The sequence below is a fragment of the Cadophora gregata genome (assembly GCF_030347475.1).
Source record: "Cadophora gregata isolate MNR1 chromosome Unknown scaffold_17, whole genome shotgun sequence".
In the NCBI taxonomy this organism is placed as follows: domain Eukaryota; kingdom Fungi; phylum Ascomycota; class Leotiomycetes; order Helotiales; family Ploettnerulaceae; genus Cadophora; species Cadophora gregata.
The window spans coordinates 1,632,472-1,660,300 of NW_026695940.1; the positions used below are offsets into that span (position 1 = coordinate 1,632,472).

The 27,829-nt window shown below is 47.7% G+C and overlaps 11 protein-coding genes across 11 annotated transcripts; 3 read left to right on the top strand and 8 right to left on the bottom strand.

Annotated features, from left to right (window-relative positions):
- Positions 1-333: 333 nt before the first annotated feature.
- ONS95_006353 (uncharacterized protein) lies at positions 334-915 on the top strand (the record flags this gene model as incomplete). Its single annotated transcript, XM_058499813.1, has 2 exons — positions 334-837; positions 889-915. 2 exons carry the CDS (start codon positions 334-336, stop codon positions 913-915), a joined length of 531 nt encoding a protein of 176 aa, XP_058350857.1.
- A 1,023-nt stretch (positions 916-1,938) lies between these two features.
- ONS95_006354 (uncharacterized protein) lies at positions 1,939-3,619 on the bottom strand (the record flags this gene model as incomplete). Its single annotated transcript, XM_058499814.1, has 3 exons — positions 1,939-3,306; positions 3,361-3,506; positions 3,556-3,619. The coding sequence occupies 3 exons, from the start codon at positions 3,617-3,619 to the stop codon at positions 1,939-1,941; spliced, it is 1,578 nt and encodes a 525-aa protein (XP_058350858.1).
- A 529-nt stretch (positions 3,620-4,148) lies between these two features.
- Positions 4,149-5,336, bottom strand: ONS95_006355 (uncharacterized protein; the record flags this gene model as incomplete). Its single annotated transcript, XM_058499815.1, has 1 exon — positions 4,149-5,336. One exon carries the CDS (start codon positions 5,334-5,336, stop codon positions 4,149-4,151), a length of 1,188 nt encoding a protein of 395 aa, XP_058350859.1.
- A 661-nt stretch (positions 5,337-5,997) lies between these two features.
- DPP3_1 (bifunctional diacylglycerol diphosphate phosphatase/phosphatidate phosphatase) lies at positions 5,998-7,942 on the bottom strand (the record flags this gene model as incomplete). The annotated part of the gene is made up of 5 exons (XM_058499816.1): positions 5,998-6,387; positions 6,468-6,565; positions 6,615-7,053; positions 7,132-7,181; positions 7,237-7,942. The coding sequence occupies 5 exons, from the start codon at positions 7,940-7,942 to the stop codon at positions 5,998-6,000; spliced, it is 1,683 nt and encodes a 560-aa protein (XP_058350860.1).
- A 126-nt stretch (positions 7,943-8,068) lies between these two features.
- On the bottom strand, positions 8,069-8,464 carry DPP3_2 (bifunctional diacylglycerol diphosphate phosphatase/phosphatidate phosphatase; the record flags this gene model as incomplete). Its single annotated transcript, XM_058499817.1, has 1 exon — positions 8,069-8,464. One exon carries the CDS (start codon positions 8,462-8,464, stop codon positions 8,069-8,071), a length of 396 nt encoding a protein of 131 aa, XP_058350861.1.
- A 1,766-nt stretch (positions 8,465-10,230) lies between these two features.
- Positions 10,231-14,855, top strand: ONS95_006358 (uncharacterized protein). Its single transcript, XM_058499818.1, has 9 exons — positions 10,231-10,705; positions 10,764-11,025; positions 11,097-11,307; positions 11,367-11,891; positions 11,961-12,522; positions 12,572-12,910; positions 13,005-13,502; positions 13,575-13,760; positions 13,828-14,855. Exons 1-9 carry the CDS (start codon positions 10,689-10,691, stop codon positions 14,066-14,068), a joined length of 2,841 nt encoding a protein of 946 aa, XP_058350862.1. The 5' UTR covers positions 10,231-10,688; the 3' UTR covers positions 14,069-14,855.
- Positions 14,256-15,975, bottom strand: ONS95_006359 (uncharacterized protein; the record flags this gene model as incomplete). Its single annotated transcript, XM_058499819.1, has 3 exons — positions 14,256-14,853; positions 14,907-15,739; positions 15,811-15,975. 3 exons carry the CDS (start codon positions 15,973-15,975, stop codon positions 14,256-14,258), a joined length of 1,596 nt encoding a protein of 531 aa, XP_058350863.1.
- A 762-nt stretch (positions 15,976-16,737) lies between these two features.
- On the bottom strand, positions 16,738-17,040 carry ONS95_006360 (uncharacterized protein; the record flags this gene model as incomplete). Its single annotated transcript, XM_058499820.1, has 2 exons — positions 16,738-16,741; positions 16,829-17,040. The coding sequence occupies 2 exons, from the start codon at positions 17,038-17,040 to the stop codon at positions 16,738-16,740; spliced, it is 216 nt and encodes a 71-aa protein (XP_058350864.1).
- Positions 17,041-17,752: 712 nt separating this feature from the next.
- ONS95_006361 (uncharacterized protein) lies at positions 17,753-19,618 on the top strand (the record flags this gene model as incomplete). The annotated part of the gene is made up of 3 exons (XM_058499821.1): positions 17,753-18,085; positions 18,141-18,316; positions 18,405-19,618. The coding sequence occupies 3 exons, from the start codon at positions 17,753-17,755 to the stop codon at positions 18,439-18,441; spliced, it is 546 nt and encodes a 181-aa protein (XP_058350865.1). The 3' UTR covers positions 18,442-19,618.
- A 906-nt stretch (positions 19,619-20,524) lies between these two features.
- On the bottom strand, positions 20,525-22,900 carry ONS95_006362 (uncharacterized protein; the record flags this gene model as incomplete). The annotated part of the gene is made up of 1 exon (XM_058499822.1): positions 20,525-22,900. The coding sequence occupies one exon, from the start codon at positions 22,898-22,900 to the stop codon at positions 20,525-20,527; it is 2,376 nt and encodes a 791-aa protein (XP_058350866.1).
- A 181-nt stretch (positions 22,901-23,081) lies between these two features.
- ONS95_006363 (uncharacterized protein) lies at positions 23,082-27,028 on the bottom strand. Its single transcript, XM_058499823.1, has 2 exons — positions 24,717-27,028; positions 23,082-24,623 (listed from the first exon to the last, which is right to left on the bottom strand). Exons 1-2 carry the CDS (start codon positions 26,818-26,820, stop codon positions 23,764-23,766), a joined length of 2,964 nt encoding a protein of 987 aa, XP_058350867.1. The 5' UTR covers positions 26,821-27,028; the 3' UTR covers positions 23,082-23,763.
- Between the last annotated feature and the right edge of the window lie 801 nt (positions 27,029-27,829).

Here is a 27,829-nt window from a genome sequence, read left to right on the forward strand (position 1 = left end):
CCACAAATCCGCGCTCCCTCAACACCATATCCCCCTCTCCGTTCTTCTCCATAATACCTAGAGATGGCGTCAGGAGATGATCCACTTGAACACCTAAGTGACTCACAAATAATCCAACGCTGTTCAGCCCCAGATTGTCAAACTATCGGTGAACTTAAGAACGTAGTGAAACTTTCCGAGGATGTGATCGTGAAGTTTGGCTGGAACGTGACCGCCGAGGAGGCGGACAACCAAAGAAAGGCATTCGAGCTCCTCGACCGCAGTATCGTTCGCGTTCCAAAGCTGTAACGGGTTTTTACTCGGAGCTACAAGGGGATTATGGGATATATAGTCATGGAATATATCCACGGGCAGATTGTTCCATCACCTGATAGCGACCAAATCGACAAGATCGCCCAAATCCTTTCATGCTTTTCAAGCATACGAAGCCAGGACCCTGGCCCGTTGCAAGGAGGCGTATCGCGTGGACTACTCTGGCAAGATAATGGGGAACCGGTCTTCAAAACGGTGCAAAAGATGGAGAGCTGGTTGAATTTCAGATTGCCAGATGTCGAGACTAAATTGACTCTCCAGAAGTATCCATTGGTATTTTGCCATTTGGACCTTGCCCCTCGGAATATTATCTGGTTGGCAGATGGCTCAGTGTGTCTGATCGACTGGGCGTCGGCTGGCTTTTACCCAAGATTCTTCGAGGTGGCTCTCCTTAAAATTATGGAATATAGTCACGGCAACTACGAGTTGGATTTGATTGAGCGGATGGAGAAGTTGACGGAAGATGAGGAAATTCAAAAGACACTGTTACAGCGGTCATTCTACAACGGAATCAAGTATTCCTTTGTAAGTCTATCCTTACCATCTGCAACTCTGTACCTGCTAACATTAGCTAAGTCCGCCATTCATGAGACTCTTGGATAAAGTCAAAGAGTGATACGGGCCAGTGATCCATGGTAGGAAGAGTGGTGGATATCTCTCGTTCATGCCATGACGAAGTGAAGAATGAAGTGCATAGCTGGATGGAGACTTGATGGCTTTCTGTAGAACGGTGGTACATAGGCGTTAGCTGAATGCTTTGTGTAGGGCATCTTATATAGGATTATATAGGAATAGATGCTTGCCTTTCGGGTAATGGCAATCTGCTGCCCACTGTGGCATTCCTTTGAGGGGATGCTTGGAAAGTGATGAAAGATATGATGGATGATGTGATTATGACAGCCAACGGAGGTGACAAGAATATAAAAGACAAGTTCACCGACTGCCTGTGAGGACACTTGAACCAGATTGCTGGATCGCGCACTTTGGAAAGGAAACCATGAGAATGGAGGAATGAAGAACAGACAAAGGTAGGGACTGCGCCTGCAGGCGATCTACAATCATACTCCAACTCAGTCGAGAGGAGTGGCGCGACACCATTGCCGATGAAGCTGATGGCGTGAGGCAACCTACTGCGCCATGGTTCGCTGAAGTCCACAATGCTGGACATGGGGTGCTGGTTGAAGATGAATTGATAAAGGACGGTCGGATCTTCCTATGAGACAAGAGGAGGCTCATTATAGTTGGAGATTTTAAAAGCACTCTGAATCATTATTGCAAAAGCTGGTAAGTATGAATCAACTGAGTTGGATCGACCCGCCATTTTCACCATAAATCACAGGTACTAGCCCCCGGATCACGTCTCTTCCCAAACTGGAAACGTCTCAGAACCGTCCATATTGGTTCTTGCAATCTCCATTCACTCGGGATTGTACTCGAAGACCTGGAGAGGGTAGGAGGTCGGATTGTTTGAAGAGGAAGAGCTGGAAGGAGAGTACAAGAGTGAAAGGGAAGTAAAAACCGGCGAATACGTCTTGATTTAGGACCACCATCTCGCACGACTCTTCTGAATACCTTCACAGCAGACAATCTGCCTGGCCGTGCTGATTTACCATCCGAAGCTATTCACTAGTGCCGATCCCGCTTCTTTGGCCTTTTGAATGCCGCCCCTTCAATCCTCCGAGACAAGGAAGTGTCCGGGGTAGTATCCCCCGTGGCAACACAGTTTGATTGACTGTCGGCATCCTCTGGCAGAGATGCAGCATCGGCGCTCGAGAGATTGTGACATTCTAACCCCTTTAGAAGTCCAGATTCCCCCGGCTCGGTTTGCTGCCAGGCCTCGATCATACCAGGTGGCAAAGTATCGATAACCGAACCAATTCTTTTCAAGTGACCCGGCATCCAGATATTGTACACGCTCTTAGTGAACATGTATGATATCCATTTCTTCTCTCCGTCTAGTTCCGTGAAGTCGAATTTACGGATAGGATGGCGGTAGAAGGTGGTCTCGTTCCCATCAATCACAGGATAATGACCGTAGATCCTAACTGTTTCGTGGTCATGTGAAATTGAGAAGGCGAGTATCTCCCGGTGAAGCTCCTTTTCGCGATTTACAAGTCTAAAAAGTTCCACTATACCTCTCATTGCAAGAGTCATGCTGTGAGCATTCTGCCGATCGGCGACATCAAGAGCCGCAGCACCGCACTTTACTTCACACGTTAGGAACGGAAAGTACATCTGCCAAGTCGCCATGAAGATAGAGGTAAAAGTGTCTGCTACCTCGCCAACGAAAGGCGCAAGCTTCTCGAGTTGCGTACTCGTGAATGCAGATCGGCCGAATCCCACAGAATAATCAGGTTGTGGGCGAGGGCCGCAGATAGGTCTCGCGCAAGTCCAGGCTTCATTGACACTCTCATTCAAAGGCTTTAGATGACTAGCACCGTAGATTCTGAGGACTTGCGCGGGTGGACATATCAGTGGGGAGATGTCTCGAACAACCAAAGCTTCATTCCTCGCTCGCACACTCTCGCAAGTTTCGTCGAATAGATCGTCACGGAACAGCGAATCTTGAGGGACTGGTTGTTTTGCACCAAGTAAAGTTTGACAGAGTTTCTTGCTCGTATCTGAGATGCCCAAACCGAACTTGCCCATGAAGCTACCCTTGGTGGCGAGGATGGTCTCATAGCTTGGACGCGCATAAAGGGAAGTACTGGACTCCCTCGGTTTTTGATCGCTTCCGGTAGAGCCAGCTTCCGATTGCTTGCCACGAAGAGATGAAGAAGATTTCTTTATCGCAAGCAGATAACTCATGTTGGGCCCTGATCGAAAGTACTCCTTAGGCCAACGGAATTCCTCGATCCCCTCACTAATGTCGGCCTCTTTGAGCTCGCTGATTGTGTCCTCGAGAGGAGGGGACGTCCGCAGCCGCTTTCGAGACGGGGGAGGGTGGGAGGCTTCGTCTTGCGATCGTTCTCGCTTTCGCTTGCGCTTCTCGGTCTGTAGATAGTTGATTTGTTAGCTTTCTAGCATACCCAGAGAAGGGTATCATGCCTCTTTGCCAGTAGCGTTGCGAGTTGTAGAGAGAAGTGAGTGCTTGGGTTCAGTGTTCGTGCCCTTGGATACAGTTCGTTCCTGTAGACGTGCGCTTCGACGAGAATGAAGTTGTGGTCGTTCTCTCTTGATACCTTGTGGCCGTACTTCTACTTATTAGCTCAAGTACACGGCCGGTGTGAAAGGGTTACTTACTTTCGCCTTGCGAGCGTTGCCGCCCAACTTTCTGGCTGTTTCGCATTGCTGGACGAGGGGCCATATCGATTGGGCGGGGGAAGGTCAAGAGGGGTGCTTTATATGGCCGCCGCTGGGGCCGAGGGGTTGCATCGAATGCATGAGAGAGATATGGCGCAAGGCGAGGATGATGTGACGCGCAGCATCCCTCTACCTGCAGCACTATGTTGGAGATGTTGGAGTTGGGTGCTTCGATGAGGAGGAGTTGGGGGACGCGCTCAAAGGACCGTGTCGATATTGGTTATCGGCACGTGACTCGCCATTTTATTCAGGACGCAGCCGCAGCCGCAAGCGCATCGTAAACAGTCTTACCTCCGTAGATTTTGGAGCACAACCCTTAGGAGCAAGGCACTCTGGCAAAATCCTCTTCTTACACGCACTCCTATTCGTATAGAAAATCCGATCTCAGTAGCATAAGGATCTGGGGTGTTCTTGATGATCAATGTTCGCAAACCGAAGCAGACTTGATAAAGTCTGCTGCCAACTAAGGGCTTAGACAAGAAATTATACACTCGGAAAGATGTTCAAGTTGACTTATTGCAGGAACACTGTTTTCAAACTTCGATCGCCCTTAAGAATGATGGACTTTCGTTCCCCTCAACCACAGACCCCAGTGGAGTAGCATTCGCATCTGAAGTCCCAGATATCTCTTGAAGTTGCCGAATATATGATTGTGCCACGTTCAACCAGGACGCTTTCTCACCTCTGCTTGCCCCAAGCCCACGCCAGACCCAGATAGCAGTCCCAATATCCAACAAAAAGACATCATTGCCATCCAAATCGTCTCTTTGCAAAGGCTGTCCGTCCTTGACAAGATCAAACGACAGCTGTCCAGATGCATCACTGAGACGGAATAACTTCTTGTGCCTGCTATTGGAGTCCTTTGCTGACGTAGATACAGGTCGGGGAGCGCTAAACTCGTGTTGCGACACACCTTCTCCTCCAAGCAGTTTGACGAAGATTCCAGATCTAGAGTCGGTCTGCGAGAGGACCTCCACATCGACATGTTTCGCCAGCGTCATGTCATGAACGACTTGTGCACCCTTAGCTTTCTCCATAGGGCTACACTTCTTGCCTTGCCAAACCCAGATCTTGTCTCCCTTATCCAGAACAAAAACATCATCGTCATCCAAACTCTTCCATGTAGGCTCCACCTCCACCACAATCACCGAGTCAGCCCTGCCAGAGGGATGTTTGAAGACCCGTAACAATGTTGTTACTTCCTTCGGCTGCTCCTCTTCTACATGTGTAAATCCCGAAGCCACTCCTCCAGATAATATCTTCAGCTTCGGGAAAAGCGCCATGAACTCCTCTGAAGGCTGCATCTGCACCTCTCTATGCTGTGTCGCCGTCCCCTTCAGGAACTCATCCAATTCCACCGTCTTATATGCCGCCGTGCCCGCCTCATCCTGCGAAGTCTTCCGTCCCAGCCAGAAGAATATCTCATGGACCAGCTTCTCCTGCCCCTCCTTCTCCCCAACTTTATATGAATGCAGCACAATATAGCTGTCTCCTTCGTGGAACTGTCCCGTCTTGTTCTCAGGCCAGGGAATGACTTCGAAGTCTTCGATTCGCCATATGTAGAGGCCTGCAAGGCGGCCTACACAGCCATCGTTCCAGGCAGGCTCGGTGAGGGCGGAGCTGTACTTTACGTGGTGGTCAATGTCGGTGCCGATTAGTTCAACGTTGCTGTCTTTTATATCGTATTCTTTGAGATGTGTGAGACCGTGATTTGGTGGCATTTTGGGGATTTCGAGGTAGTGACAAGGAGGATGCTTGGTAGTTTTGATGTTGTTGAAGCTTAAAGCTTGAAGCTGGGGATGGCGGGGTAATTTCAGGGGTTCAGACATTCGCTGATTTAGCGCTCCACCGACTGCTGAGTCAGCACGTCTAATGTAAACAGCATCTTCGCTTCGGACGTACGTGGGACTTTTAAACCATGTTTGAGGTGAACAGTTCTCCGGTTTGCAACACTGCAGCTTATATCTAATTAATGAAACAGCGGGTATTCGGGGAATTAGTATTAGATAGTGGTTAGCAGATTGAATGAATACCAGTATGATGCAGGATATGCAGCCAAGCTATCAGCAGAACCGAGAGTGGAAAAACTCCAACTCCGGTCCACCATAAAAATGGCAATGACTTAGGTTTCTGATTAGAAGTGATTCGTTAAATGTCCCAAAAACGTCCAAGATATCTCCGGTCCTTTCTTACGCAGCAAGGAGGTCTTCGGCGCTCATTCCTCTGCCCTCTTTTCCCTTGCTTTAAATCGTCATCTTATGTCAGCTCATAGCTGCTGACCCCATTTAGCAGGAAATAGCAGGTTTGGAAGTATCCGGGAAATCGATTTGCATTTGCAAACTTAACATTCTTTCACTGTACATGTCATAATTGACCACAGATTCAAATACCACGCTCAAAAAAAGACTTGATGATCCCCGCATTGCTCGCCTCGTATTCTCTGATCTCCACCGATCCATCAGGGTTGATGAACGTGTTGGGTTGCACGAACTTCCACTTCGGTTCATAATTGGCTGCGACGACTTGCCTCCATTTCTCGAACTCGCCATCGACAGCGCTGAGATCCTCGTAATACGGTCGGCAAGCCTCGATATCTGCAGTCGAGCGCCAAACATGAATCTTGCACAGCATCCGACCAATGGAAGGTTTACCGTGAGACAGGATCTTGGAGCGGTCAACTTTCACAAAGAGTGTTTTGGCAACAGGGTCATGTTCGATTGCCATGAAGCCACCGCTATCACGAAGAAGGTGTTTGAGGACTGCGAATTTTGCCTATTCTCAGAACTGATATTAGCAGCTAGAACAGTTTCCCGTATTTCTCTATAGATTCGGGTGGACAGTTCGGCACTCACCCGATCATGGTCCCCTCCCCAGGTTTTATCCTTGGCGTTGAAGCTGGATAGTGATCGAAGACCTTCAACTCCAATCTCAAGATAGGTGTAATAAATTACTGATCCGTGTCAGCAGTAGAAAATAACCCTAGAGCTTCTTGTACCTACTGTCGTCTGCGGATGGAGAACTGAGCTCATTATACCCAAATAACGCTAGGATACTCTTGTTGTCTGTCAAATAGTCCGCAATGAGAAATGCTCTGCACTCTTCCACCGTTGGAGCTAGCTTCCCAAAAACACTGATCCAAGACTCTCCAGGCTTGTACCAAGTGTTCACAGGCATACCTGTGATGGGACTAATTGGAGGGCTCGTATGGTCGAAGTTGTACCTATCAGACTCTATCTCGGCCAAAAGCTTCCCGGTTCCGTGGCCGATGAGCTCGTGCGTGGCTGTTGAGATGAGGCGGCATATGTGAACCGCATTCATGAAAGCCTTCGACTCAGAGACTTGAACGTAATAGCACGGACGGCCTGGCCTACTGTTGAGATTCATACGATTGCCGTACACCATGTTTTTAACGCCATGTCTCTTCCCGTCTTTGTCATCCTACGACAAAATCAGCTATACTTTCCACCTCCACGAAAGCCATCTCAAGACAGAAACAACCTAGAAGTAAGAACTTACCAGAGTGATGTTTGTAGCTTCCCAAACAGTGCTTGAAACGGACGCGAGCGCTGCAATAGGGTTAGAATGGCGTGGCGTGGATTTTGTGCCTGAGAAAGTACTGACCATGAATGACGGCAAAGTCGGGAACATCTAGTTCACTTGGTTCGAACGGGCCTTTGCCATTGTTATCGCCTGGGACGGCCCAGGGGAGAGTACGAGTAATTTCTGTAGACTTTTCAACGAGCAAGCTCATTTTCTTTGCCTCACTGGTGTCAGCAATACCGGCCGAACCTTGCCACTCCGCTCTCATTCCGTAAGGGTCTCGGTAGCCGAAAAGGAAGCCCATGCAGTGTTCTACTGGAGGCGCTCTATCCTGCACCCATGTCTGCTGAGCTGCCTGAAACGCCTGATAGTTTCCTGTCCGGAATGTTTCAATCAATTGCGAGAGTGCGAGCTTCTGGGTGTCATTGGCAGCGTATTTGCTAGCCTCAGCGAGATCTGCGCAGATCTTGGTCATTTCCACAGAATGGTCGCCACGGCGCAGAAACACTTTCCCTAAATGCTTGCTGCCGACCTCGATATCAGCGAGAAAAGAGGGTTCGGGATCTTCTTCTGCTGATGCCTGTAGGATTTCGAATACAAGGGACTCCTCGCTTCCAGGTGCGCAAGAACGAACTACTTTAGTAAGCCGAGTATTCTCTGGATCGATGTTCAAAGTTTCCATGAGTTTGGTAACAGCTTCTATCTCCTCTCGGCCGATCGTCTCCTTGCCGGGATAGTAGCAAGACTGGCTCGTTTCACTCGCATATCCGAGACTACTCGGTCGCATTGCCAACTCCCGTCGAGGACTAGTTCGAGCTTTGCGGCTGCTCCAGGTGACAACGCTGCCATTTTCTTGAGTGAATCTCTAGGAACCGTAGGAACGATCTTCTGATCTCCATTGCCCTACAGATTATTAGTGGACCAAATTGAAGACAGACGTGGGCGGGGATGCCATCAAACGATTTCCGGTACTGACAAAGTGGTTACCTAGGCTGGAGAGAAACATGCCAGCAAATTCTAGCCAAGTATCGAGATGTTCCCTAGCCACGCCGCTCTCCACGAACTTATTCCAATCCCCATCGCAGGCCTTGTACAGTTCAAGGATGAAGTCGTAGATTCCCTCTGACTCCGGCGACGTCTGACGAAGTATGATTCTACCACCGTGCCAGCACGCTCTTGATAGAAAGTGAGCGTATTTACGATAGCGGAGCCAGTCTTTGCTCCCATCATCAACAAGGCCTTCGAACACGTTGTTGGCCTCGAGCTTATGTGTAACCTCATCTTCTTTGGAAACACGGAATCTAGACATCTTGGTGGTTGATTATTGCGCCGCCGGATCTCTTTCGTCCGTCTTTGACCTGACCGATGACCTATGCTCGTGACGAGGAGTAGTGTGAAGATCTGGAGATGCGACGGAGAGAGATAAGGGGAGGTAAATCAAGCAGGCAAGTATGGCATCGGTGGCCACGCCGTACAACGTCGCACACAGGATACTGCACCTGTTACACATGGCGGTTGTGAGGCATTCAGCAGATCAGCAGGTGATATGCAACGCGCGGCACTGCATACCTCCGGCTTCGGAACTAAGAAACATCAAAAATCGATACATGTGTAATTTGTGAATGAATTCTTGTTCGGAATTTAGAAGGGTTTGTAAGATCAGCAAACTGTAATCTCGATGCTGTTGTCACCCGGCAGACCTGTTTACAGAACTAACCTAAAGGAGGATATCTGCAAGGAAAACTACTGTTAAGCTACTTAGACATTTGTACCGCAGAAACGTTGTTTTGATATATATTAGCCACTTCTTTCCAATTTTATGGAATTTATACTTCTGATCCCTGCAATCCCCTACTTGGTGTAAGTTAACACTCCAACCTTTTCTAATTGAAGAGAGAAGGAAAAATGTTAGTTATCAAGCGAGGGCTTTTAAATAAACTAATCCTTACTTATACTATGGCAGGGCCACCTGATTTTGGTACTTGGCGGGGTGGAGGGAAGTCACGTTACCGGTGCAGCTAGGCGATAGTACTTGAAGATCCTAAACTATTACTCCTTTAGAATATTATCATCCATAACACTACTTAAGATTATTATAATAACTATCCTTTTCAGAGAGATTCTATCTAATCTATTCTCTTCTCTGCCTTTTATTTAACAAATCCTGTACTTTAAATATAAAATATCTAGAGATTTACTTAATCCGCTTCTTTATATTAAAGTACTCCTTGTGCCTTAAATTACTACCTCTCTTGGTATCCCCTTAAGTGCGGCAAACACAGCTGTCCAGGCTGTGCCCCTGAAGCGAGTCGCTAAAGCGATGATCACTACGGAAGAGCACTGTACTTAGCAAAGCTCGGGCCCTAACGGAGCTGTACGCTCGCTAAGCTAGGGACGAGATTCACGCTCGACTACAGCGCTCTCCAGGCTGTGTTCTGAGCCGCACTTAAGGGGATATAAGTATTCGGGTCGTGGCCCGCCACAACACCACTGGTTAATCTCTATTTGACTGAAGTAATCTCTACTAAATTCAGTGTATTATAACGGCATAGCAAATGTTTATTAGTAGATATAATTCAAGTTAGAAAGATAAAAAGAAAGAGGATCATAAGGCACCTGAAGCATAGTAAGGAAGAGAGCCTGAGATATATAGCTGACTAGCGAGCTATGCTAGTCCTAGGTTCGCCGTATGACTCCCTGCCCGAATATCCTCGACGCGCAGTCTTGCAGCTTCACAAGGTCAGCCTTGTTATTATAACCAGTCTACTACATGTATAATCCTATTATATACATTAGGTAGCTTATTGTTTTTATATTTCTCTTGTAGCATATATAAAGAATTCTTATAATTGCTATATTTTATTAGGATATAACTTGATAAAATACTATATTTGCATAAGTCAAGAGAGCTTGGGTAATCGTATGTTTAATACTAGCAAATTCGGTAGTAAAATAGTAATATAAGATAGTTTAAAGTCCTAGATTTTAACCTTAGGTATTTAGACAGTTATACTCGGGTGCCTTTATCAAAAAATCGTAACTTACCTAGGTAAGTTAGACCTTAAAGCTTAACTGATTCAATTACATATAACGGTCTTTTTTATTGCTTTTTTTGTTCAAATCCAATTCCACAACCGGAATCATCTTCCTCCTACTCCTTACCCTCGTCCCACTTCTCGACTTTTGTTTCACCTTGCTGGTGAGTCCTAACCCGAGGGTAGTACCACACCTTCGTACTTGTTATTCCTCTTCAGACTTCACACGGCCAATGTTTGGTCAGTAGTATCACCTCCGCCGCTGTGCGCTCGTCCTGGTCAACCTCCTCCTCCTCGTTCTCTTCATCACCCGACGCCTATCTGCCCTCCGTATCTGCTGGAGGCTAAAGCTGTGAAAGATACTCCCGGTCGAAAAGAAAAGCCAGTTACCCCAAGGCTTCCCTGGGCTGACTGTCGGCCTTGGTCTACTGCAGATTGCTCAGTATTGATGGACCGCCCCACATTCAGGCCATTCCACGAAGCACGGCAGTGTTCGCAATGGACAGAGAAGATCTGTATGGTCTCTTCCATGCGCTTCAATACCGTTTGCCATAAACTGATTCGGGGCGATAGTGAACAGTTTTTCAAATCCACTTGGCAATCAACGGTCGAAAAATCCAGGCGCACCCTTGATCAAGATGATCAGGACACAATTGACGACTTCAAGACATGGGAAGCGTTGGAAAAATGGGTTTTGAACAACGCACACCCCCCTATCACCATGACACGGCCGGCACTGGGCCATTTGAATGTGTTTGTGAAATTCATTCTGACAAATCTGGGCCCGTGTGTCGATACGCCGTTCTTTTGGGGTTCCCTGGCGTGTTTACTTGATGTAAGTGCTCGTTGGAAGTGAGCTTTATTTGAGTGCCACCCTCTTGCTAATCATTGGGCTCTTCATTGTAGATTGTGTCTAAGAACCTGAAGATCTTGGATGGAGTCCCTCGTATGATCCAGTCTCTAGTCTACAAAGCCGGTGCCGTCAATACGCATCTGAAAAGCGTGCAAGGAAGCCACAATGCGGTCAGTGAGAATGATATAAACGAGGTGTTGTTTTTCATATATCTCGAATTCGTGGACTTTTTCACGAGCTCCATCAAGTATATTCACAGCCCAGGTGGACATCCCCTTACCTGCAGGTAACAAATCTGGCGCCCAACGACTGACTCACAGTAGAAGCAAACGGTGAGCACAAGTCTGTTCAACAACTCATTCAACAGCGATATGAATTGGCTACGTTGGAACTTAACGAGTTCCTTTTACGACTGAAAACACTGGTTACTGAAGCCCCCATTCACCATCCAGAGAATGCAGCGTCCATAAGAGGGTCGACAGCCAAGGAGCACGCCAAGGAGCACTGCCTTATGTTACCGGAGATTATGATCAGTCGTGTTTTTGATCGACTTGATGTTTTCGTCAAGCTTGATGAACTTCTGGCTCCTGATGCTGTCGATCAGTCCCTGCAGTCGGTTGCTTTGCACGGCATCCTGGGAGTGGGAAAGACGAGTGTTGCATCTGCTTATGCCGAGAAAAAGTGGTCCGAGAAGGCCTACAACGTAGTATTATGGGTTCATGGAGAAACAGATGCATCAATGCGCCAGGACTTTACCAGAATTGCTCTGCGATTGAGACTGCCCGACGCACAAGAGGATACTCATGATGAGAATCGAGTTCTGGTGCAGGACTGGTTTCAGACCACCCGTATGTAAAATCTCCCAAGAATGCTGTTCAAGTTCGCTTCAGGTAATTTGCACGCTAATGTTTCTTTAGAATGTAACTGGCTTGTGATTTTCGATAACGTTGACTCTTCAGATGTGCTCGCACCGTACTGGCCGAGAAGCTCGCATCACGGTAGGGCAATAATCACCACTCGAAATTTTTCGCTTGCCTTTAACCCGGCAGCATTTGGACTTGAGGTTCAGCCCTGGGACACCGAAATGGGAGCAAAGTACTTGCTATTTCTTTTAAAAAGAGCGGTGGGCCAGGATTTGGCTTCTGAAACTGCCTCTGCTCTTACTCTTTCGCAGAAGATCAGCGGACATGCCTTGGCCCTTTCGCAGATGGCAGGTATGATTCACGAGGGAGAGTATTCCATTAGAGAATGGACAGCTATGTACTTAGAGGATCCGAAGCGGGCTCATGTCAACGAACCATTCTCCAGGCTGTGGCACTTCGCCTTTCGAATACTCGAAGAAAAAGACAAGAATAGCTTCTCACTTTTGGGAATTCTCGCGTTTCTGATGCCTGATATGATCCAACCTGAGATCCTTCAACCAAAAAGTGACCTTGAACTACCACAGGAGCTTGGATTTTTCAGAGACAGGTTTGTCGGGTGAGTAGTCTTCGCTAGAAAGTTTAAATTACATTGCTGACGCAGTTAGCTTTTCATCTGCCCTAACCAAGCTCATTACGAAGGCACTTATCAAACGGGACAAAAGTTCGGGAGTCATTACTGTACATCGCCTGATTCAAACCCAGTTCCGATACTATTTGAGCCCTGCGCAGCGCCAAGAGGCTTTCAATAATACAGTCAAGCTCATATCCTCTGTCCTCCCAGAGACTGACTCGGACAAGGGGCAATTATATGACACTTGGGAAAGCTACAATCGTTATTTACAGCATGTGCTTCAACTGAGGGACATTTTCGAGGAAGAGCGGAGAGCATCAACCTCCTTTATGGCCCCTGTGAAATTCTGTGAAATCCTGAAAGACTATCAAAGGCACGTTGTCTTGGCATTTCTATCCCTACAGGTGAACTAAGCAGGAAGATGAGATCATGCGTCATCTCGATTTTGAATTTCTGACAGACATTAGGTTCCTTTATGAGAGCTTCTCCTTCGAAGAATGCGAAAAGACTTGCGAAATCAACCGCGATGCCGCCTCAACGCTAGCTTCTGACTGTGACAGAATCAACATTGAAGGCAGCATAATCTCCCATCACGCTCAAGTTCTCGAAAAACTGGGCGATCCAGAAAAGGCCGCGATATTCTGCCAGCAAGAGATAGACATGAGAATCAGGGAATCGCCCAAGAAACATATTCTCCTAGCTTATTCCAGTTGCAACCTCGGGATCATTTATAGCAGTGCCAATGACTTCGCCAAGTCATTGTGTGCCTTTCGCGAGTCTCACAAGTGGTGGGATGCCCATTGCGCCAACAAAGGCGAAGCCCAGGATATAGTGCCGTCAATCTCCGTCAGTGAAGCTCGATGCATGATCGGCCTCGGTGAATTTGAAAAAGCGGAAAAGATACTTGAAACTGCGATATCCAAAGTTAAGGAAGAGAGACCTCTAAATTTTGGAACTCTGGCATAGTAAGTGGCTTTCTCCAGGACCCCAATAATGAACGTGAAACAGATGACTGGCCACTAAAGACTGACACGCAGTGCTCACTTCTGTTTTGGAGTTCTGTATCGAACTCAACACAAATACGACTCGGCTGAGGCTCGATTCATCGAAGCCCAGAACGCATGGCTTGAAGGGGGCCAATCACGAAAACATCCTTTTAATGCGGGGATACTGTACAATATTGGAGCATGCTGTCTGGACCTGGGCAAGACCGGAGCTTCCATGTCAGTCACCCTTCCTAAGCTCTCTTCACTGCAACTTTCAATACGAGACACTGACTTTGTGCCTTAGTAAACACCTCAAGGACTCTTTGGAGGTTACAATGCTGTATGATCGTAGCTTGCCAGTTGAGAATGGTCGCAATTACTTCAAACTCTCCGAGGCGTTGAAGCAAAATGGAGACGACAGTGCTGCAGATGCAGTTTCTACGAGGTGCAAAGCCGAAGCATGGTTGGCGGAAAGGAAATCAGGCTTAGTTGAAAATGGAACCGAGAGTTCCTACAGCGATTTAATTCCAGTGTATTGGAGATAGACCCCGGCGTGCTTTAGGCCGGACTATATTCGTTTCCACAGGTGGCCAGGAGATTTTACCGTACTGACTCCATCCGAACACATTCGATTGTCTCACTTGTCCTTTGCCGCTGTCTCAGTAGCTTGAAAATTCCAATACTAAGAAATACATATACGTGCTTAAAAACGGTTTCCAAATCTTCTAAATGTCATGGTCGAATTGCATACACAACCTGGACCACGCCGACTAGCAGCTGCAACGCCGCTAAAACAAGCCCACATCCACCGATAATTACGACCGCCCAGAAGGTATACCACTGCACTAAATTGCGTTTGTCCCTCCCAACATCTGATAGTTTGCTGGGCTGGCGTCTCATATTGTATCTTTGTAGCGTCAGCAGCCTGGAACCGAAAACGGGAAAATCATCCTTGGCTGAATACGTGTCCGACTCGATAAGCTCGTTGCCCGCGCTGAGGGACGAGATGGGGAAAAGTCGCCCTTCAATACAAGGAATTGGCTGTCTCCTGAACCCAAGTTGCGATAGATGCCGGCCAGGATATAGAGCCAGACTGCACAAGGTCTCAAGAAACCCATCCTTCTCGCCTTGGTAGCAGCGAGATTTATGGCCTGGAGTCGCTCTGCCGGAGCTCAGTTTGAAACTGCCTAGCATTCTCCTCATCAATTTCCGTGAAGTCTCTGACTGACCAAAGAGAACACGATAGGACAGCAATATTTCTCGATACACTGAGTCTGGTTCCTCCGATAAGCCAAAGGAGTCCTCAGAAGGCAGCATTATTCGTGTGATACTGCCGAATTGTCAGTTATCTTCGGACTCAATGATGCCGTAGGCAATTCTTACCTTTCTACAACATCGATTTTCTGGTTGGAAAGTATTTTTGCTGCACAAAACGACGGGTACTGGTACACTGACAGTTCTCGCTTCACCCGGTCAAAATAAAGATGCGCTGTCAAGACGCCGACCCACTTGATCTTGACGCCTCCGATTGCGTGCAGTGAGCCATAATTGAGACTGGATACATGCAACATGTCCCCGACACCGGAATCTGGATTGCGAATACGTTCAAGGAGGGGTGCACGAGTCCTGGCGAACGCGAGACTTTCATTGATGTCCGACCGAAGGAGAAACGAGTAGAACATCTTCCTCGTAGGTCTCCGGAGTTCGTTGGTTGAATAGATGCGCGAGCAGTTTTCAGCTAGGAGGGTAACGGGCGTATCTGTTCCATCGGAAGCGCCTGCAACAGTAATCTTAGAGAGGTGCAGCGCCGCTTCATTCCCCAAAAGCGGCGTCAGTGTTCCGGAAGTCCAGCAAATGACAGCAAAGATTGCTTGGAGGATGTACGCCTTCTCCTCCGGCGATGTTTCACATCGTCTCCCAGCAGTCTGTATGCTCCCTGGCTGGCAAAGTCGCCTGTAAATGCTTTCAATACTTGGGTCTTGGGTGGTACATAATCCGTATGCGTCGATCACGGCAAAACACCAGTGCCATCCTTCTAGAGAGGATTTCGGGACGCTTCGGCCAATGATGGGCCAGATATGGTTGAAGCATGGCTCAAGAAGCTGTTCAAAGAGCAGCTCCAAGTGACCAAAGAAACATAGCAGCCCACTCCATTCCGAGATATGATCTGTCGGCAGTCCGAAGAGGCAATGAAGTGCTCGGTGACGGAGAATTATCTGCTGGTGAAACAGAACAATGTCAGGAAATAATGATCAACCATCCCAGAACATCACACTTGGCCACATACCGGATCATCCGAGTTATCGTTTCTAGTTCGTAACTGGATCACAGCAGACACTGCGCGCGGAGTACTATCGAGAACCCCCTGCTGTGTTGTTGACTCAGCCCGACTGAGGCTATCCATGTCCATTTCTTGCCGCTCAATATCTACATTTGTGAGGGAGTTCGCCATGATGTTAGTCACTTGTCAAGACAGGTTCTCGGGAACGAGCGCAACTGTACAGTGCATAGAATTGGTATTGTTATATTCAAGTTTATAGATTAATATCACCGCGACCTCCACTTCATCGAGCTCATTGCGATGAGGCGGAACAAACATAACTTTGCAACACGGCAGATTGCTAGGTCTTCGTCACTTGCGCGCCGCCTCTTTTTGCTCATTTCAAGCTGCCTCTGGATGAACACTTTAGTGTATCCCCGCTTACTCAAGGTACGGTCTGGGTAATCGAATTATCTCGTTCACCGATAGGGCGTGAGGTGTGGGGGCGCACGGCAATCCTGCACGAGTGGGAGAACGAGACACGACAGACAAACTTTGTCTCGGTCGCTGGTGACTTTTCGGGATCTTTACTTACACCACTTACCCGTGGTGTCTAATTCAGTTCTTGTGCTTGCCTGGCGATGGAGGGTGTGTGTAACTATTCCTGTCCTGCTGGCAGCGGCGGCCAATACTTTCTTTCTAAATCACGCCGGAACTGCAGGAATGGCCAGAGTGGCAATGAAGAGGCGGGAAACAGCCTTTTCTCCGAAGTAGTACCCAGTTTTACGACTGCTAAAATTACGTACAGAAATACTCTTAAATTGCTATCGGGAACATGAACTCGTTGTCCCGGCCTGCAGAATCAGGCGAGCAGCAAACGTCCTTGTAACACCGAAATTCGCTCCCGATGTCCACACATCTTGTTCTGCTTCCTTGTCGTCTTCGAAACATCCCTCAGCTAATCAAAGATCAATCAGTACACGTGAAACCATATAGCTTTTGACCATGGCGATGTATCTCTCTTTCTTATTGATTAATTACTTACATCGATGGCACTTCCTTTGGGGCACTCAAATCCACGTGTTTCTTCTTCAAGGCAGTTGTACCATGGCTTCCACTATCGCTACCGCGCTTGTTTCGGCTCAAGATAAGAGTACCGTCACGAACAGCGTCGATACCCATTGGGTTAAGAGCTTCATGCCATTTCTTCCATGGCTGATCGAGCTTCGCGTCGTGCTGATGAGTTTCAGATGGCATTGTGGAAGGATGAGGTGGTCTTGTGTTATGTGGATAGATGATATGATTGATAGGACGAGTCAAGTATGGGGGAATATTTTCTCATGTGTGTGGCAATCAGCTCCATTTAATAGATGTTTTCAACCGGACATTCTTGTGTGGGGGTAAAGTGCGTGTTACCAGCCAAAGTGAGCACATACAAAGCAATTCTTCTTCAGCGAAGATCTGCAGGCCCTCTGCCACGAATACTGGTCGATATTCTTGACTATCGCTCGGCTGGCAACGTCACTAAAGACCACGGTGGAGCCATTGGGTAGTACGGCAGTATGGATCGTGTCTCAACCCACCAATCCATTGGATTCGACAGCATCTACGTGAAACAGAATGACACAAGCAACACAAACTGGAGAGATAATGTTTCACGAGTGTGACGGTTGTAAGCCTGCAGCTACTCATGTCGAGCCTCAAGAGCCACAGGCTGGACCTTTTTGCTGTCATGGCCCGAAATTGTACTCGTCCAATGATTATCAACGATAACAGGGAGCTATTAAAGTAGGTATAGGTGCCAAAAGATGGTCTGGATGTTAGTACGACAAAAGCCATTAGTTAAGCCGCCTGCTTACTTGCAGCTTCGGACGCAAGAAAGTACGATCACGGCTGCAGTCACAGTATTCCAACTTTGACATTCCCACCATTATCTGTGATATTTTGCCATTCCGACTGAACCTCGAATATGGAGACTACCATCCAGTATCCTGCTCGGACGCCGAACCTGGAAACCGAAAAGGCATTCAGTACGGACTTTCCAGTAGATCATGTTAGAGGAGCTATTCGGTCCAATACCCAGTCAGATATCCGAACCATCTCTGTAGAAGCGATAGAGGACCCCGGCGAGTGGAGGCTTGATGTCCATGGCTTCTGCATCTTGCAGGGCGAACCTCATCTTGACCTGGAGAAAGTTTACACCGACAAAAGTGCACTTTCACCTGGGTACTGGTATGAGATCGAGGCCATTTTACACAAGGCTTTTCCGCAGTACAGCAGGATCGAAGCATTTGATTTCACAGTATGTTTTCAGCCATTCGTTGCCTTCTGGTAGTAATGGACTAAATCTGTGGCAGGCAAGAAAAAGAGATCCCGACTTTCCAGAGCTGATCAGAGCTTACCATAACGCATACGGACAACCATCACCAGTTGCACACGTTGACTGGTCATCATCGGGGTCGCTGACAGTTCTGGACTGGTGTTTCCCTGGCAATAAAGGGTTCTTCAAAGGCAGGGATTTTGACATGCTGAAGTACGTATCCAATATCAAGAAAAACTGAGGTTCAACTCGACTTGGCGGACAGGCAGTACCAATTTCAGACTGACTTAACTGATAATAGCGTCTGGCGTTTGATAAGACAACCGACTGATGATTGACCACTTGCTCTCTGCGACTACACGACCATTGATCAAGATAATGACATCCGACTCAATGATGCGATACGACGGGATCGTGTGGAAGAGATGTGTATCTTGCACCACAACAAAGCTCATAAATGGTACTACTTGAAGGATCAAAAACCCACGGATCTTTTGGTCTTTCGAAACGCTGCTAGCTCGAACCTGAAGCCTCGTGAGTATATGCTAAATACATCTGTCATATTTAAGAGCGCTATGAATGGTGCTGACTTGGTGAAAGGTGCTTTCCATGCTGCAGTCCATAACCCCAAGTCCACAGGGCCCCCACGAGAGAGCGTGGAAGTAAGATTAGTGGCCTTCTACAATGATGGAACTTGAATTTAGAATAAAATCATTGGCCCAGAATCATACTTGTCTTGGTTTGCTGATTGGTTCACGGGAAGTGTATCTTGAGGTAAAGCAAAGAATGATTAATTGCCTTGCAGAACGAAGTTGAGGGGAGCCATCTATACACACATAAAATATGCAGAGGCCAGTCTTTAGCTTGCAAATTCCTATCTTGTGTATATGTTGGGCATGAGTGGAGAATATCCAACACCTAGCGCCGATCCTTCACTAGAACTCAACCTCGTCCCCCCTCCCCACCACCCCCTTCCCTCGATTTCATCTCTCATGCTTATCAACAGATGCCGATTCTTTGCCATCTCTCCAATCAGGATCAGCTCCCCCGCCAGATGACTCATCTCCAGCTTGCTGCTCTGCCTTCACTTCCTCGAGAGCCATTAGCTCAACCACCCCTGTCTTCCCATCTCCAATCTCTCCTCCATTCAATTGCTGTTGATTGACGCGGGCGAGTTGTATCTTGTAGATGAGGGCTGAGGGATGTGAGGCTTTCTGAGTGACTGTCTTGAGGGCGGATGCCAGCCTGAGGTAAGACATGCCTGGGGACCTTTTGGTGATCAGACCAGCTTAGGTTGTAAGCTGGATAGAGGTAGTGAGATGATGTAGAGTGCCTGGGGTTTTTGTTGATGATGTTGAATATTGGAGATGGAATGAAGTAGAAAGAAAGCAGGGACGGGATCTTGTTGATTTGTTGCTGATTGTCATGTGATGTTAAGAGCTGTGCCGCCTTGGCTCATTTATCACATATGCTTCACAAACCTTGTTTCAAGGATAGAATTGCAACTAGTCAAATAATCTAGTCTTGAAACTTGTTCTATATCGCCGAGTGGGATCCTTACGATGGAACAAGATGTGAACTTGAATGTTCACGTGACGATGCCACCAGACATCCTTGAAATGCAACCAAACCACCTCTTACGTGCCCCTGTCTTGAAAATGTCACCGTTATGAACAGAATTTATCGTTCAAAGGTTTCAGCATAAAATGAGCTAGTTTGAATGGCATGATGGAAGTAAGCTGTCAAAAGTTGTAAAATTTTCAACTCTAGTTGTTGCAGACCCTGCTTGAGAGAAACAAAGCCTCAAGATTTCCAAAAGTGTTGTGGTTGTTTTTAATTATGCATTCGCACTAGACTATCTGACGCACCTGCAGATACGTCCCAGCCATGGACGACATCAGTCACACCCACCCTCAAACGCAGACGTTGTTGGCGATGGTGGCGACGGTAAAGAGAGATATGGAATCCACGGAGTCAATGCCCAAGACACAAGATGCACTTACTGCGTTCAGGCTGCGCTGGTGGAATTGCGAGGGGAGATACTTGCAGGATAACATTGTTAATTCTTGTGCTGGACGTGTTTCCTGATATTCGAGACTATGCGTCACATGTCGGAGAGTACGATAGCGAGTACGTGTCCGAGTCGGATCAAGAGTCGTATGCTGCACAGTATGCGCACTGATATTCAGGCGTTTGGACAACAGACGAAGGCCTTGGGAGGGAATAGGCTGTCTTGGGAATTATGCGGCGTCTTTGGAGTCAGAGAAATGCTTGGGTGGAGTTTATGCTGGCGAATATTGTAATAACAAAATGCAAGATGATCAAACACGAAGCGTCAAATGTACAGAGAGTCAAACAATAATATGAAGGCTAACTGCACAAGTTCCATCTTACAGATATCTCCCATTGCCTCATATGCTCCTACAAATGTGCAAAGGTGGAAGGTGGTTGGGCGCGTACAGGTACAGTAAAGTTATACTTCCCTCCCGGTTGCGGCAGCTTATCAACAACAGCCTTTTCCCCTGTCAAAGAGAACCCAAACTCGATCTTCTGGTCGATATCCAAAGTAAGTAGATACTCACCAGGAAATATCGTCAAATCACCATTCTCATCTGCCCTGGCCAAAGATCCCAAAGTAAGAGGCAAATGAAGAGTTTTCTTGCCATCAATAGGTATATCATGGAGGCGATCATACGACACTAGGGACTTTATGGGGCGAGGAGCTGGCCCAGCGTTGGAGCTCGATAGGAACAGAAGTCCAACATAATCTGATGTTCTACTTCCGGAGTTCTTCACAACAGCAGTCATGTTCGCGAACGGCGTAGTATCACTATAGCCATCCACAGCGATCTCTGAAATATCATACGACCTCTCAAGCTTCGTCTCCCAGGCAAATTCAAAGTCCGTATAATGCAACCCAAACCCAAACGGAACAACTGGCTCTCCAGTATACCATTTATACGTCCTCCCAGGAAACCCGTCACTAACATTCGGTCGCAGCCGAATATCAAAGATACTGACTTCATCCGCGTAGCTCGCGGAGTATTGCGTAATGGGTAACCGTCCCGCAGGAGATGCTACGCCTGTGATAATATCCAGTATCGCCGTGCCACCCTCTTGTCCGGGATAGCCTGCCCAAAGCAAGGCATTGACGTTTTCGTTTCCTAAAAGAGCACTATCGTCGACTTGTCCACCGCCGAATTGGATGACGATGAGTGGTTTTTCGAGCTTGGAAAGTTCGGTTATGAGATCTAGTTGGTTACCAGGCCATGTGAGCGATGTGCGATCGAACTCTTCTGCTTCAATGGTGTTGTCGATTCCGCCTAAGTAGAAAATTATCTCTGCATCCTGTGCTGCTGAGAGTGCTTCCGCAAAGCCAGATATTTTGGTTCCGTTGATGGGAGTCCCAAGTGCATATGCAACATCCCATTGTTTTCGGAACGCTTCCAGAGGCGAGGTGACATGTTTGGCTATGCCAAAGTAGTTGCCCTGCATCTGCTCCGTGGCGTTCGCGAAGGGTCCAATCATGGCGACTTTCGAGTATTTCTTCTGCAGAGGAAGAGTCCCATCATTCTTCAGAAGAGTAATACCTTCAACCGCTGCCTTGTACGCAAGTTTCTGTGCTTCCGGCGTTGCAACATCTTCGAAAGACAAAGCGCTGTACTGACTTCCATCAAAATATCCCACCGAGAACAACGCCGAATACAGCCTCTTCAATGCTCGATCCAGCACCTCCACCGTCGTCGAAGTCCTCTCCAACGCCTCCCCAAGTTTCAGATAAGAATCACCACAATCCAGATCCGTCCCAGCATTAATCGCCACAGCTGCCGCATCCACAACACTATCCGTAAACTCATGATACCTAAAGATATCATCCACAGCACCACAATCCGCAACCACGAAATTATCCTCACTATCAAACCCCCACCCCTTCCTCAGCACGTCCTCAAGCAAATACTCACTCGCACAAGCCGGCACGCCATCCAATCCATTATACGCACACATCACGCTTCCGGCCCCAACGTCCTTCACACACGTCTTGAACGGTGGCAAGAAGTAATCCGCGAGATCTTGCGACGCAGGAGAATAGCTATTCCCATGACGACCAGTCTCAATATCATACGCAGCGAAATGCTTACACGTAGCAATGACCTGTTTATCCTCTAGATCATCACCCTGTAAACCAGGTACAAAACTCCGCACATAATTCTGCACAAGCAGGACATCCTCCCCAGGCGTCTCCTGCCCTCTCCCCCACCGCGGTTCACGAAACGGATTTACATTCGGGGTCCAGAAATCCAGCCCGGCAAACCCATGATTTGCAAATGCGCGGGCTTCTCTTCCAATTATGCGAGCGACATCTCGTATGAGAGTGTTGTCGAATGAGGCGGCTGTGAGGATTGGAGAAGGGAAACTGGTTGCGTGGTTGAAAGTGGTGTCGTTGGCAGGGAAATGTACGCCGGGGCTGGAACCGATGCCGTGCAGGGCTTCGTTCCACCATTCGTATGGTGGGAGACCGAGATGAGGGGAGCCGGCTGCGGTAGACACGAGATTTGCTATTTTCTCTTCGGTTGTGAAGGAGTTGATGAGAGAAGCCACTCGTTCGGTGGTGCTGAGGGAGCTGTTGCATACGGGTTGGGTAGAGAGTGGACTTGTTTGGCAAATTGGAACGAATTTAGTACTTGGGGAGTAGTTTAGCTGTGTTGATCCGGCATCAGGAGGGGAGGAGTTTGGGACAGTGGCAGGAGCAGATATCCATGTCCATAGGATCTTCTGAGCAGTGGAGAACCACATCATAATCTCACACGGTTCAAACAATCAGCAAACTCCCATAAATACCATCAGAAGTCTGCGTTTATCAAAACACATTCTGAGGTTTCCAGATAACAAGAACAGCCAGTCGTAGATTGATATAGAAATACAATACCCCACTACCCCGCATATCCCACTTTTGATTCTCAACTCACCTTCATTGGAGCGCCTACCAATATCTCTCATCTACAATCCCTGTGTATATGTGAAGTAGCATCAACTCAATCCAACGCATCGCGCCGATCCGTTGTACCTGAATGTTTGTGCGAGATGAACCCCCACGAGCTGGTTATTTTCCTCTTCCCCATTAATTTACCCCGCATTTTGCAGTAAGAAGATTTCCCTGATCACTATCGACTTACTGAGTTGAGTAACAAACTTCTTATCCTGAACCATGGATGATACTTATTAACTTGCAGTGAAAAGAATATTACTAGATAATTGATAACGAACCAGGGTCGAAAAGGCAGCTGAGTTTGAGGGTTGGTCAAGTTGTGATACTCTGTAAAGGTTAAGCGAGGCATTGTTGTTTCTTTGGATGCATAAGTATCTCACAAGCAAGACGATGAGACAGTCAGAATCATCAAGAAGTGAATCTATTTTATTCACGCTATCTGTATCCTAGGGTTCAATCCACTAGCTAAGAGAATAAGGAAGATCAGGCAGGCTGCTATCAGAGAATCCATCCATTCATCGTTCACAATGCCATTAATGCTAAATTCAACGAAAGCAAAATCGCCTAATTTCTTCTCTCCACTCAATGGTGAAAAAGTCTTTCGCGTCAATCATGGTATTATTGAGAGGCAGGCACTTTGGGAATGCTCGCCTAATAGGAGAAAACATCCAAATTATCCCAACAACTCCCCAGCCTTTTTCTCCAAACCTTGAATCCCACCAACCCCACATCCATCCAACCAAGCGTTAGCCTTCTCAACAACCATCTCCCAAGTTCCTTCTTCCTCCGCACACTTCTCCTGCAGGAACTTAACAACAAGGACCGTCAACCAGACGTTGGCATCAACTCCATCCGGTGCCTTAGTCTCCTTGACTCCTATGATCTGGAAAGCATGCTTGTCGCTATCCACCGCCCAAAACCCCTCGAAATCCTGCATCTCGATCAAAGCGAGGACTTTGTCAGCAATGGAAATCGGTACGGTGAATTGTGGTGTAGGCGCGGACCATGCTGACGGTACGGCAGCTCCTCTACCATAAAAGGGACTTCCTGGCGAGGCAGGGAAGTTCGATGGACTGGGGGATCCAAACCCGGTTGGCATAGGAGCTGGAGCCGCTGGAAGCGCAGCACTACCCCAGCCACTTCCTACAGGCATCGGTTGGACTTGGGGAGGTGGAGGGGCCGCAGATCTGAACATTTTCTTGGCGCTTTGCGTTATGGATCTTGGTTCGGAAGCCGGCATCGAAGCCAATGCTTGAGCTTGCGGAGCAGCGGATCGCGACACGGCGGAGAAGCTACCGTCGATGGAAGCGCTGCTTCGCGAACCACCCCACCTCGAATAGCTTTTTGGGGCTGGCATGCTTGAGCCTGGCGGAGACCCTGGCATCGATTTTCGAGCACCCATCGACGGAATTTGCATACGAGAGCGTGTTGTCACCGTTGGGCTCATTCTATGCATCACGCTTCTATTCAGGGTATTCTGGACGTGAGATGAGGCCTCTATGGTGTATACAGGAAGATCATAGTCCTCTTGATCTTGTAAACTGTTAGCTTATGAACAAGGCATGAGGATATTGCGACGCTCAAGCGAAAGAGAAAATGAGCTTCGAGTGGGAAATAGTAACTTACCAATCATATCAAAATCATCGACCATCTCCTCGTCCTTGGTAATTCCCTTGGCTTTGTCCGCAATCTCCTTATCATTCGCAGCAACTGCCACAAATGAGCACCACTTTCCAGCAATCTGGAACTTCTCTCCAAGTCGAACCGCTTCTCTCTCGACCAGGTCATCGAATGAACTGGGATAGACATCCTTGACAAGAATACCGTCTTGATTCTTTGCATCATAGATCCAGCCACGACCTTCCTCGAGATCTTGCACAGCCTTCTTGGCAGCCAGTTGGTGGACTGTCTCACCAGGAGTGGCTAGAACCTCGATTGGGATCTCCAGTGCAAGAGGTCCCTGTTCGCATGTGCCTCGCAAGACTACGGCTGTAGGATTGCGTTGTATGGTCTCGGGAGACATCAAGAGGTAAACTGTAGTTCGAGAGAATGCGTAGAGTGATGGGATCTTATGGGGCGCTTGCAAAAGCTTGGGTGTGGGAAGTTCTGGGAGGTTTTGCTTGAAATCCTTCGCATCCTTGATACTCTCCTTCTCCGGATCAACGGAAGCATCGAAGAGTGAGATAGTTGCTTGAGGCTTTGGTGTCGGAGACTTGGCCTTCTCGCTATCCGAGAGCAGAACTTTCAATCCCTCAGTGACTTTCTCGATTGTCTCGAAATCATCATCCTCGTTTCCATACTTGACCTCGAGTGTGTAGTCGGTAATGTGGGGAGTGAGAGCGCCACGCAACATCCGAACAACTGAGGTGTCGAGTCGCTCTCCATCCTGGACAGCTTGGGCGAAGCCATTACCTGCGCGAGCAAGACCCTCAATCAGAGCGTGCGAGACACCACTTCCGATTCCGAGAGGGAAAATGCGAATATTTCCCTTGCTTTCCTCAACTTGCTTGTTAACATAATCGAACAAGTAGTTTTGGCTTTGGATGTCACCGTCGGTGAGAAGGATAATTTCGAGGGGTAGGTCAGACCAACGACGAGTAATTGTAGCCTCGATCGCACCGTAAGTCTCAGTTCCTCCCATATCAGCGTTGAAAGTTTGGACATGATATGTAGCATATTGAAGGTTGTCCTTGGTGTAGGTTTGACTCTTTTCCCAGAGGAAAGAGTGACGGCTACCGAACGAACAGATGTTGAATTTGACTCCGGACGGCATTGACTTGAGAAATACATTCATCGCCGAGCGAAGCATGGGGATGTTATGTGCCATACTACCACTACGGTCGGCGACGAAGACGATTTCGGGTCGTACTGGTGGGAGAGAGAATTTGGGGACCAGGGTTGCCATTAAAGCTCGGTGATTCGGGATAGTGGGGTGAGTCTCCAGAATGGCCTTGGGAATACCGACATCCTTGGACTGGACAATCAAGACAAAGTCCTTCTCAAGAGCGCCACTGCCAAGAGACAGGGTGGCGGATGCCTTATTCATAGTTGGATCCGCAGAGGTGGCTGTTGAGACAGTTCCCATCGACACTGCAATGGGATGCGACGGCGACTGAACCCCCTTGATGAACGAACCTTCCGGCATATTGACATCGACGACAATCTTGATGCCATCGTGACTCTGAGCGGTGATGCCAGAAGGTCTGCCATAGTCTGGACCAGGTCCATATCGAGGGGCGATCTTTGTTGGAATCGTGAAGCGAATACCCTCGGTCTCGTGATGCTTCAGCTCTCCAATGTATGTGATCTCGACGACGACACTCTCGCCAGCAGGGATATTTCCAAGCTTTGTACTGAACATATCTGCAGCCTCAGGTGCTTGCTGAAGAAGACCAGCAGTCTCGCCCTTGGCGACTGCCTTGTCGAAGATCTCTTGAGCCTTGGCTTTCTCCTTCACGAGACCCCGTAGGACCTTGTTGCCAACTCGGCATGTGAAGCTGACGACGGAAACACCATCGTAGAGAGGGAATGCATATGTACACTTCTTGATCACATCGGTGGTGGATGGATTCTTGAAGGTTTGCTTGAGTACTGTACGGGACGTTGTGGAGAGGATCGTGCTGTGGACTTCGCTCTCGTGGAGGGGTAGGTATTGTCTTGGAATGTATTGGTAGTACTCGCTCTGTTTTTGTGGGGCTGGAAGATACCAGCAACCGCAAAAAGCGCTCATGATGATGGTGGTAGTTGAGTTTAGTTACTGTTTGGATTGTTGTGGAGTTTGTTGATTGATGTTGATGCAAAAAAAGGAGGATAAGGTGGATGGGGTGGGGTTATATAGATTAAGCGAGAGGCGGCTGCGCCTGGTGCCTGGCAAATGTGTCACTTGCAAATCTGCCTTGCGACAAAGCCTACCGGTAGCCAATAGTTTCTCTGCCACGGTGACGAAAATGGAAAAATCAATTTTTAACTTCTTATTGTTCGGTAAATGCACTCCAGACTGTGATTCATCAAAGTGAAACGGGTAAAGACACGTGACGCCGATTCCTACAAAGAACCTTTGAGGCAACAATTATTCGTCTTCTCACGACACGTCATTGTAAGGCGACCGTAAATAAAGTAGGACTGAAGGTCATTATTCCCCGTTCCCGCTACAACGTGGTAGCTGTTTTCTGGGATGGCTAGCGTGAGACATACTAACTCGTTGAAGCTTGGCTTCCGATTGAGCTGAACAACCTGCTAAATTCATGGCAGACTTGAAGACAAAGAAGGCTTCCGATTTCGAGTATGTGAAGGGAATACGCCGTTGTTTTACTAAGAGAAGAACATAATCTTGAAAATCCGAAATTATGAGATTTTGGAATACTTCTCACAATTGTTTGAGTTTCTATGAATCAATGGTGAGTGCGCTGCCGCGCCTTTCTTGGTTTCGCTCAGTGAGTCAGATATATTCGACGATGAATGATGCAACAGAAATTTGGTTCATTGGTTGAAATATGCGACCAAAGACATACCTCTGACATGCAAATGAGCAATCCTAGGAATTTCGAAAGAGAGAAAAAAGTGCGTCAGAAGGTAAATGCAAGTTGGCACCTTCGCCTTTAGATTATATTGACAAACAGGCAAAAGAAACAGGAAGCGAAAAAGTGAAATATTCAGTTAGGTTTAGTTGTTTTAAATCAAAAGAAACAACCATATTATTCAGTATTTCTGGATGAAATATCAATAGTCGAGGACATGAA

Coding starts and splice junctions, on each gene's coding strand:
- ONS95_006363 (XM_058499823.1), bottom strand. CDS start 26,820: ATGAGCGCTTTTTGCGGTTGCTGGTATCTTCCAGCCCCACAAAAACAG. Junction 24,624..24,716: donor CGATGATTTTGATATGATTG/GTAAGTTACTAT, acceptor ACAGTTTACAAG/ATCAAGAGGACTATGATCTT.
- ONS95_006358 (XM_058499818.1), top strand. Junction 11,892..11,960: donor GGACTGGTTTCAGACCACCC/GTATGTAAAATC, acceptor ATGTTTCTTTAG/AATGTAACTGGCTTGTGATT. Junction 13,503..13,574: donor AATTTTGGAACTCTGGCATA/GTAAGTGGCTTT, acceptor ACTGACACGCAG/TGCTCACTTCTGTTTTGGAG.